Source organism: Mustela putorius, unplaced genomic scaffold (genome assembly GCF_011764305.1).
Source record: "Mustela putorius furo isolate JIRA1106 unplaced genomic scaffold, ASM1176430v1.1 tig00000145_pilon_pilon_pilon, whole genome shotgun sequence".
Classification (NCBI taxonomy): Eukaryota; Metazoa; Chordata; class Mammalia; order Carnivora; family Mustelidae; genus Mustela; species Mustela putorius.
In genome coordinates, this window is record NW_025421294.1 from 5,332,718 (window position 1) to 5,344,436 (window position 11,719).

Genomic DNA, 11,719 nt, shown 5'->3' on the forward strand with positions numbered 1-11,719 from the left:
AAAATTTGAGTATTTTCTTCAAAGAAGTCATAGTAAAGAAGACAAGTCAGCTTTAAATAACATCTGAAATATGTCAGTTATGAAAATGACACATAAGAGCAGCATTTGTTGAAAACCACATTTCCCTTTCATGCAGGTGGGCTACACTGATGATCTGCAAATAACATTGCTAGATTATTCTTTATGAATTTTAGAAATAACTCTCTGTCCTTGCCCATGGTCTCTCTCTCTCTTTTTTTCTTTTTAAAATGGTATTTGAATATTACAGTAGGTCTAGGAAGTCATCCCATGGTAACACTTTATTAATAATTGGTAGGTTTGTACAATTGTATATTCTTAAGAATAATAAACATATTTCCTTTCTACATATTCATCCATTCTCCCTACTCTTTTTTTAAAATAAATTTTGAACAGATTTTTTAAAAATGATTTTATGTATTTATTTGACAGAGATCACAAGTCAGCAGAGAGGCAGGCAGAGAGAGAGAGAGAGAGGAGGAAGCAGACTCCCCACTGAGCAGAGAGCCCAATGAGAGAGGCTCAATCCCAGGACCCTGAGATCATGACCTGAGCTGAAAGCAGAGGCTTTAACCCACTGAGCCACCCAGGCACCCCTCTAATCTTTGATAATAATGAAATTTCTTTTTCTTTTTTTTTTTTAATAATTCTTTTTTAAAGATAAAGATTTTATCTTTAAGCAATCTCTACACCCATTGTGGGCCTTGAACTCACAACCCTGAGATCAAGAGTTGCAAGTTCTACTGACTGAGCCAGCCAGATGCACCAGGGCATTAGTGAAATTTCTATACACTGTTTTTTATAGATCCTAATTTTAAAAACTAAGTATTATTTATCCACTAAAGTAAGAATTATAAAGAAAAATAAATGATTCTGCAAAATGGGTAACAGTATCTTGCACAAAAATCTTCATCTTTTATGCTTCAATAGCAGAAAAACACCTGGGATGTCTTTTTAAAGTAATGTCGAGTGCACATATGTATATTTTATGGAAGAAGTAGACATGATTTTAGTCTCTACTTCTGATCAACTTGCTTTTTGCCTTCTTTCCTAGGAAGTGTGTAGAGAGCTCTGGTGTCTCAGCAAAAGCAACCGTTGTGTCACCAACAGTATTCCTGCAGCTGAAGGAACACTCTGTCAAACTGGGAATATTGAAAAGGGGGTAAGCTCAAATGATTTATTATCTATTTGATAAGTAGATTGATCCATTTCTGGTGTTGATATTCAACCCCTAGGAAATCATGCATACTAATTTAAAATGCACTTGAGAAAATGGTAGATACGTTGCCTGATGAATTAATTGGTACATATAGATATCTGCACATTGCAACGGTTAGGAAATTACAGTGATTATTTATTTTCAAGCTCAATTGCACCTTTCTGTGCATATATGTGTATATATTTGTACAGAAAATCCAATAATCTTATTGTCATATAATAAGTCTGCTTAGTCATAGAAGTTGAGGTTTCTTTCTGATAAATAATTCCCACAAGTATATTTTATAACTAGAGTCAAACTAGAGTTGATTTAAAATTACAATATAAGAGAAAGGGCCAATAGTAAATAAAGAATTTACTGAGCATAGAAATTGTAGCTAAATAATTTTAGTTTGATCAGTCTAGTTTAAAAAAATATCATTATTAAGAATTGTTCCAACAAATAAGAATAGTTTATGCTATTTCTGGAATTCTTTAGGAACTGTTTTATATGTGAATTCTAGAATTTATTGCTACATACTGAATTTACGATAATAACTACTACTGTCTTCTGTTCTCAGTTCTGAATTTGTCCATGTTAGCTGGGGTATTTTCAACAAAGATGGTACACTGAATTTCAGGTTGCAATCCGATGTTTAAATAAAAGAATGAAAGCTTTTGGGCAGCTGTCACAGTTTTATTAATCCTTGCTGACGGCTTCATTTAGGACCCGTAACCTAGTGCCATGTTGATGGCTTTTCCATGCTGAGTTTGGAAATGTTGGTAAATTGTGCTAAATGTATGAATTGATAGGGTCATTTTTAAAGGATTAAGGATCCTTTTCTTGAGACATTTTACGTAGCCAATAAAAATACAGAGACCTTCACACACTACCAAAAATTCCTTTTTTTTTCACTCAAGTAATAGAAAATATTAAGAACTGCATTCTTGAAACAGTCTAGGTTTATTTTGGAGTCAGCAGTTCTTGTCAAAGACAAGTAGCAATTTACATCAATCTGTACTTAGAAGAAATACATAATAGTACAGGGGAGAAAGTTATAGGTTATAGTGAGAATCTCTTTCTTTATTGGCCCTTGATTGGTTATTATTCTTTTTTTTATTGATTATTATTGTTTTGATCTAGTACATAGTTTCTTTTTGCCGAGAATAATACTATCACTAAACTTGATGGCTCTTTTTATTTTACTTTATTTTTAAATCCCAAACATAAAGAGTTAATTCTTTTAAACATCTCGCAGTCCTCCTACTAGCATTCTATAAATTTATATAATCACTTCAAGTAAGGAAACCAGGAGTAGAGGCTATCTGAGAACACATAGCTCAACCCCACTAATCATTTATATGGTAGACACATATTTAATATCTTATCATTTGTGCTTAATATTAGGACCCTCAAATATTATATCTTACAGCTATTTGCACATATATGATAGAGGTGATTTTTTTTTAATTACTGACAGTTTTGAGGGATACCAAGAAAACACTCTCAATAATATTAAAGCTAACAGTATCAAATTTAAATTTAGATAAACAAATAGAGATATAATACTTTAAAACATACACACAAATAAGCACAGACAGGAGAAAGTGAATAAAATGGGACAAAAATATATTTGATTTCTTAAGATTCACATTCTTTTTTTAGAGCTTGTTTAAGTAATCTCTACTCCAAGCATGTACTTGAACTTATGACCCTGAGATCAGGAGTGGTATGCTCTTCCGACTGAGCCAGCCAGGCACCCCCAAATATTCACATTCTTAATTTTGGTTAATGGTTGTCAACTTTTTGATCCCTAAATCCTTTCTTCAAATGAAGTCTATACAATTCTGACATGTACATTTAAAAAAATGGAAATACTCTTTAAAAATTTTTTTAAATTTTTTAATAAACATATAATGTATTATTAGCCCCAGGGGTACGGGTCTGTGAATCGCCAGGTTTACACACTTCTCAGCACTCACCAGGAAATCCTCTTGTTAAAAGAACTCCTTGCCTACCTCCTTATCCTGTCCTTGGACCCTTGTCAGCTTCTAACATGCCTCAACAAAACATCTTGGACTCCATGAAAAACTATTTAAGAACTTTGTGAGTATACAAAGTTTGTGTATGAAGAGATCATTCATATTCACAACATCATAGTTTAATATAGTCAAGATGTTGGATTTTACCATCTAAAATTAATCTACAGGACTCCAGGCTCAGGATAAAGCCTACTTTAAATAAATAAATAAATAAATAAAAGATTAATCTTACCAAGCAAATAATAGCCATTCTTTCAGAGATGTGGAAGATCAATAGAAAATTTATGAAAGTGACTAACAAATCTTAAATGAGTGAATGAAAAGAACAAATACATATGCAAACTAGAAAGGAAAGGAGCAAAGTGCTGGGAGAAGACCCTCAATCTACCTATTATTGTTAATAGTGAATTTGTGAAAAGGCTTTCAAAGTACCAGATCAACCTACATGTTTAAGAGAAAAAAATACAAAGACCTAGAAATGGAAGCTGACCCATTCTTTATTTTTTTAGTTTTTACTAACTGCACTTGCCATGTTATTTATTTGCTAATTTTTGTTGTTGATTTCAGTTTTTTTTTTTCTTAAAAGGGAAACATATTTACTTTCTCCAAATACAGATTTTTCTCTTAAGGCTATATCTATTTGGAAATTAAACCAGAACTCAAAAATAACAAAAAAAAAAAAAAAAAAAGGAATGAAATTAAACCAGAACTCAGAATTTTTACTCCAACTGAAACAGCCATGCAAAGAGCTAGTGACATAGTTAAATTGGAAATTTCAATTGGTCTAGTCAATTTTGTGTGGCATTAAAATATAGTTGGTATTATCAGTATCTATGATGGTGATGATGATGATGATAATGATAATGAAAAATTTTAAAGTATTTATGCTGGGCCAGGCACATATTTGTTCTGTTTAATATTGGCAAAAATCCTATGGGGGGGGGTATACTGTTTTAACCCCATTTTACAGATGGGAAGAGTAAGACTTGAAAGCCTAAGATTACACAGCCATTTAAAAGCAGAGCTAAGACTGCAACCCAGATCTTTCTGATTCCAAAGTTGAAACTTTGCCCCTCTACACTGCCTCTGATTTTACCTTACCCTCAGATAGGAAATTTTGCAGAGAAAAAAGCAAATTTTTGTTGTCACAGAAATAAATGAGTCACTGAGCCTGAGATTGGTGGTGACAATGTATTTTACCCTTTAATGTTAAGTGGATTTTCCACTTATCTACCTGTAACAATTCATTATCTCAGGAATTACAGTGAGAAAATACTGTGAGCAGAACATTGAGGTAAGAACATGCAATTGCGTTACAATTGGCAAAATAATAAATCTCCACTTTAAAACAGGAGAGATCTAGGACTCCTGGGCTTTCGTTTGGCCGGAGTCATAATCCCAGGGTCCTTAGATGAGTCCCATATCCAGCTCCTGGCTCAGCAGGGTGTCTGCTTCTCTCTCTGCCCACCACTTCTCCTGCTTGTGCTCTCTCTCTGACAAATAAATAGAGAAATAAAATCTTAAAAAGAGAGAGAGAGATCTATTTCAACATTTTGTGGAGATCTTGTAAGGATGGAATAAGAAAATATCTCAGTAAACATTTTGTGGACTTCCTTAGTGGGAAGGTGCCAGTGTATATTACTAGGACATCATCATTCATTTCTTTATTATTTTTTCAACCTTAGATGATGGTGGGCAGAAAATTCTTCACCAGACTATCTTAACTGGCACTAATGAGCATCGGAAAGCATAAGCATGAGTGTGTGTGTCTCAGAAACATGAATGGAATACCCATGGCTGAACTCTGTTCTTAACTTTGAATTTCAAAACTACTGTCTTCAAAAGGAACAATAAAAAACCTATATCCTATGTAGCCAGCAGGATAAAACCAAAGCTGCTCATAGTTTTTTGAATAAATACTTAAAAAAAAAAAGTTGGGGGAGGGGAGAAATATTGCTCAAGTGATAGCATAGACATATCCAGAGGACTGTATCCACAATGATCTCGTCAAACTCTGGCTGCAAAAGATATGGGATCCCTGCCCGGGGGCACAGTTCCACAAATGTTCCGTGTAAGTATGGGAACTGTTCCATGCGCATTTAGCAGATGGAGTAAGAAATATGGCCAAAAAATTAAAAACTGATCTTTGCGTGAGTCCTGGGGGGTCTGACATCGCTATTACAGCCATTGGATGTTTGCCTGAATAAGCCATTCAAGTATTGAATAAGAACCATATGGTCTGAATGGATGTGCTCAGGGACAGTAGCATTAACCAAAGGAGGAAATTTGATGAGCCCAGACGGTGCACTGGCACTGTGTGTCCACGGGTCACACTCCTACAAATCAATCAAGATAGCTCTCAGCCAAAAGAGCTTTCCTTAGTCATGGCATCAACAATAGCTCTTTGCACAGGAATCAGAGGGATGCCATACATGATAAAATAATAAAGATTTAGACTGTAAAAACTCTGGTAGTAGTGTTGGCATTGTTACTGAGCAGGATACTAAGGAAAATCAAAACTCAACCTTTACAAGGTCTGATGGTGACCAAAGAAGTTTCCAATCCTTGGTTTACTGCCAAAAGGTTCATTTAATGATTCTACAAGACCAATTAGAGATATAGCCCAGTATTTAGGCCTACACCTACATAGCACTGATTCCTAGTATCTTTGCATGGGAAACATCGGACTGGATTAAAATAGGATTATTATATACCCTTTTAAAGCACTAGATATGTAATAGGACATTTGCAGCCCTAGATCTTAATTCACTTGAGATTAGAATATATGTTTTGACTGGGTCCCAAACTATAAACACAGGAAGTGAAAAAACAATATTCCTTTCAATTGCTCTAGAAATTTAAATAGTATGGGATGACAAGTTCTGATTTAGAATTTGGGCTGCAATGAGCTTTTGCATTCCTGCACCTGCACAGTGGAAAGATAAGGCTTTTAATAGTGCTGTGCTCCAACTTTCAGCTTTTCTGATGTGGGAAGAATGTTGCGTATTGAATCACCAATATCACTTCCTTCAAAATCTTAGGATTTCCTTAGGGGTCTCTCATTCCAGATGCTGGCTGAACCCAAAGTGCTGGCTATGGTGCAAGATGTACCATAATCATAACTTTAAGTGATTCTCATTAAAAAATATATATTATATATATTTTAAAATACTGTGTATAATCATCCTGAAATTTTGCTTCCTGGAATTCTGATAAATTCTCATTTACATTGTCTGATTTGTAATATATCTTGTTTGAACATAATTCCCTGATGGAGATCATGAAATTGAGTGGTCCAATATCAAAAGATGTTGTTTATTAATGGGTAAGTGGTTTTTTTAAGCAAACTTTTAAAGCCTCAGTGGAATGTATCATCTTTCTAGATCATTTTAATAACATATTTATTTTATTTAGAAGGAATGTGAAAAGCAAGAATGAGCAATATGAGATTTTGTTCTTGAAATGTGATAGTTTTACTTCTATCACCTTTCTGAATCTGTTTTAACATACCTGAATTAGCAAAAAGAAGGCCAAGATTACCCAATTTATCCAGAAAATTTAGGCTGAAGTAACAAAACTGACATTTAGACCAGTCCAAAATTACTAGTTTGGATATAACCTTTGAGAATAAAGATTTAAAACTGGTCTTCATCTGAATATTTAACTTATGTAGTTTAAGAAATGAAGTAAAATTCTCTGCCTGTAAAATAGAGCTTTTACAGATTTAGCAACTACAGGTAGAAAAAAAAGAAAATAGAAAATACAACACTCAAAATTCTCAGCTTTATTCACGTATAGGTTTATATACTTTAAGTTGCTTTATTTGGTGTAATCTAATTATATTACTTACGACTTACATTAAAGTCTTGGTGTATATTGATGAATGTAATAATCTAGAAAATTAGCTCAACTTGTTCCACATGAAGTTCCCTAGTGTTTATTATTAAGTTAAATAAGTTTCTTCTCTAAAATCAATGTACTATGTTAAGATATTTACCAGTGCTGGAGCAGAGAAATAACAAGATTTCCAAAGAAATCCTTTACTGTAGGTATAAGACAGGGAGAAATGAAATAAAACTCAAAAGACCATTTTGCCAGAGATCAATATCAACCAAGTCTTTTGTTAGATTTATAATTTCTTTGAAGGCATGTCTGCATAGAACTAATTTCTGAAGTTGTCCTAATTCAAACCACATTGGATCTGACTAAAGTTAGTCCCTATCTTTATAGGTAGAGAATCTGAGGAAACAAATTACTTGCTTTGTCTCAGGGATATTGCTAGAATCAGAACTCAGGTTTGTAACACAGACTACATAAGACTGAATTATCTTGCTAACTAATTAAGTTGTTAGCTGGTTATTAAGCTAAACACTAGTCTTTTGTCAGTTGCTAGATGACTGATACCTACAATACTTCTTGGATTTTTCATTTTTTAGCCATTAATATTTGTTGTTTAACTTGATGATACAATTTTCTTTTATGTTATAACTCCATGGAACAGGTATAATTCAGTAGTATGAATTTTTGCAATAAAAGTTACGGGTAAGTGTCTTATGAAATATTGCTCTGTAGATACTAATTTATGATAAGAACTGAAGAACATCCTACAAACTAAATATTGTGTTTGTCTTTTACCTTAAGTGTAAGTTTTAACAGGAAAACAAGCAAATTTATGTGACTTCTCTCCCTGCCCTGCATTTTGTAAGCATCTAGGAAATATATATAACAATATTATAAAATACTTTGGAACCTACCTCTTTCAGGATTCTTATGGCCTTCATCATTTCTGTGTCCCCTGAAAAATGCAAAAAATAAAGTTTTTATCTCTAAATTATAAAAATACTCAAAAAGGTCTGAAATAACTTGTTGCTGTACAATTGTACCGAAGAGTTTTTATCTCTAGAGTTATTTTGTATTTTATAAAGTAAAGATAGTCTAGTATACTTTAATAGTCTAATATGCTTATAATATATAATCTTACACCTACATTGTTTTTTCCCCAGTGATTTCTGTGTATTTTGGACAGAGAATCCTTTTTCTGTCCAAAGTGACTTTAGGAAAGTCAGCCTCCTTAAGGTTCTGGTTTACTCCTATGAATAAATGAAGAATTTAGATAACATGAATTCCAAAGTCCGTCTGAGCTTTAGATGCAACTCTGTGATTATATAAAATAAATATAAAATCAAATTTGAATGTTATTTGATATCAATAATGCTAAATTTTCAACGTGAAAAATGGGTAAATTTTAAGATTCGTAATTTTTTAAGAAGTGTTAGTTGCCATTAATTGAAACCACAGGGAACAAAATCAGTAATTGATGATCAGTACTACATTGCTCAGTTACTCCCATAGGAAAAAAATGCAGTCATAGATATTGCTTGGCCCAAACTGTGACTTTTGTGTAGGTGAAGGCCTAACACAATTGGGATATCATTATACAAATGGTTCATTTTCAAAATCATTTAAGTAAACCCTAGCCTGGCAGCTGAAATATTCTCTCCCTCTCAGGAGTATGTTGTTATTAGTAGCCCTGCTCTCAGGATTGATACTGTATTATCAGTTCAGCCAACTACAATGGTTCACCATTTGGACAGTTGTATTTTTTTTCTTCATGGTAATTTTCACAAAACTAATTATCTTTCATAATATCCTACTTTAATATTTATTAGACTTGGGATCAGGATGCTTTGCCTTATAAACAATCAGTTTTGGCTTTGTCTTGCCTAATTTTTGAAGGACAAATGATAATTAATTGGCCAGTACTTCTCAAAAAAATTCCTTTTATGTTGTTAAAACTATTGAAATTGGCGGAGTGCAACTACCATGGAAACAAAGATGAATTTGACTTTTTGTTTACCCTCAGTATCTCCTTTCTTACATTTAGTAACCAGAATAGAGCACAGAATTCTATAATTTAAGTAATGTAATCATTCATTCAGTACATTTTTGTTGTGTATCTACTACCAGCTAGACACTGTTTTAGACAGTCAGCATTTCTAATAGAACACTCTGTGATGGTGGAAACATTCTGTATCTGCTCTGTCCACCATAGTAAGCACTAGGCACATGTGGCTATGGAGCCCTAGAAATGTGGCTGGTAGGTCTGAGGAACTGAATTTTAAATTTTAATTAAATTTAAATAGCATAGTTATGGCTACATAATGCTGTATATTAAATATATATGTATTTTTAAAAAGATTTTATTTATTTATTTGACAGAGATCACAAGTGGGCAAAGAAGCAGGCAGAGGGTATGGGGAGAAGCAGGCTCCCTGCTGAGTGGAGAGCCTGATGCGGGACTCGATCCCAGGACCCTGAGACCATGACCTGAGCCGAAGGTGGAGGCTTAACCTACTGAGCCACTCAGGAGCCCCAGTATATTTGTATTTAAAACAAACAAACAAACAAACAAACAAAAAACAGGCTTATAGAGGACAATTTGGTGATTGCCAGTGGTGGGAGAAATGGGTTGACTGTTTTTGGCTTTGTCTTTTTAGTTTAAACAATTTTTTATAATAAAGGATATTAAAAATTCTGTCAACAAGTTAAAAAAAATGCTGAGACCCATCAACTCTAGGAAGAGATAAATGTGCATCACTCACTGTGGAGAGAAACAAATCTTCCTAAGGGTGCTTATTGATTTCTTTCCACATTCTGGAAGATTTGTGTGGTCTTCCAAGAATTCAGTATCATCATCATCATCCAGGACTGGCAGGAACTTAACTTTCTCCAGGACTTTGGAAGGATATGAGTGCTGTCCACACCACATTTAGATCTCTGCAGTTGCATAAGCCTCATTCCTACATGTGAGCATTCCATTTTAACAATGATACTAGCTAATATGAGACAACCAGTGTTCTAATCACTCTATGTGCCCTACTAGAGGGATGGTGTTATAATTCCCATTTTACAGATAAGAAAATGGAGAGCCAGAGAAATTAAGAAATTTGCCCAATGGTTACTAATATTTACAGAACTCTTACCACATACCAGATACTTTTTACTCCCTATGTACCATGTTCTTCACATTACCTTTTTTTGCTCTCACGTGCTATAGGCTTTATTATAATTTACATTTTTATTTATGACGAAGCTCAGGTGCAGGTAGGTCAAGTTACTTATTCAGTATCTCAGTTCTTATTCATGTCTCAGTTCTCAACTATCATACTATCCTGCCTGTCAGGATATATTTTGCTAGAATAACTTGATTATTTGTGGGCTTAGATTCATTGCTGAATTTTCCCCTTCAAAGCATAGATGAGTTGCCTAAAGTGAGTGTGGTGCTATGTTCATAATTTTTAAAATAAGTAAACGGCCATATGTACATCTCCTGGTTTTACATACTAATGAGATGAGACAAATACTAGAGAAGTAATTTGAAAGTAATTTGAAAAATAAATAGGGTAATTTAAAATAGTGGTAAGTGCTAAGAAGGAACTAAAACAGGAGGATGTAATCTCTAGTACACTGTGGAGTTGGAGGTGGGTGGGTGAGAAGGAGTGGAGAGGTATCCCTCGTTAGAATAAGGGTAGTCAAAGAAAGACCTCTCTGATGAAAGGACGCTTGATTGAGACCAAATAATGAGAAGATAGCAACATCAGTAATTGGGAGGAAATATTCCCAGAAGGACCAGCAAATGCAAATACCCAAAAGAGGGAACAAACTTAGTGTATTGAGGAAAAGAAAGAAGTCCAGTGGTCTGGTCCAATCTGCTAGAGAGAGTAAGACTGGAAAAGGAGGCAGGGGTCAGATCACAAAGTCCACTCCTGACCAGAGTGAAGGGAAATAGGAAAGTACTGCAGTCATTAAGCAAAGTAACATGATGTGATAATATGTTTTTTAAAAGAACTCTGAATGCTTACTAGAGAATGGGCTGATTATGGGTAAACAAGTAAAGGCATAGAGAACAGGTAAGAAGCTATTCCATTTGCCTGTTTTGCCTGAGGTGCTAGCCATGCAAATGGTGAAAAGTGAAAGAAATCCAGCTATGTGGCAGTAGTGTAATAAACTCATCACTTTCTAAGCATTGTGTATCAGAATCCTTTACGTTTTAATATGAAGTTGATTTTTTATGTAACAATCTGACATTGCTACCAGTTATTCAACTCTAATAATGTTTCTTATTGTTATTCATTATAAACAAATGACTTTCACAGCATCAGTATGGTTTGTCAAAATTTGATAATTCAGAAAAACACACTGATAAAAGCCTAGCAATGCTTGTTTTTTCAAAAAGGCTTTCATTTTTACCATATTCTGCAAATAAGATTTTTCATGTTAGAGTTATGAGCTGATTATGTGATGTCTGCGTCTTGATAAATTATTCCTGGCTCTCTACTCACATGCAATATGTGTGGTTGGTTTACTGCAGAGTAAAGCTGAATGAATTCCAGTACACATGTTCATGCAGGGACTATACACATGGCTAGTCAGTGTATGTAAGAGTTTTTTGTACCCTGTC

The 11,719-nt window shown here is 34.0% G+C and overlaps 1 protein-coding gene across 4 annotated transcripts in view; it reads left to right on the forward strand.

Annotated features, from left to right (window-relative positions):
* Nucleotides 1-11,719, forward strand: part of ADAMTS6 (ADAM metallopeptidase with thrombospondin type 1 motif 6) — a 304,096-nt gene that overhangs the window by 204,029 nt on the left and 88,348 nt on the right. For 3 of the 4 annotated variants that reach the window (XR_006605319.1, XM_004764549.3, XM_004764548.3), the window contains one exon: nt 1,073-1,180. Coding sequence is in view for 3 of the 4 variants with exons in the window: in XM_004764549.3 (XP_004764606.1) it covers nt 1,073-1,180 (108 nt within the window). In the remaining variant the exon portion in view is untranslated. The remainder of the gene's footprint in view (nt 1-1,072; nt 1,181-11,719) is intronic. The other variant, XM_004764551.3, reaches the window with a different exon arrangement.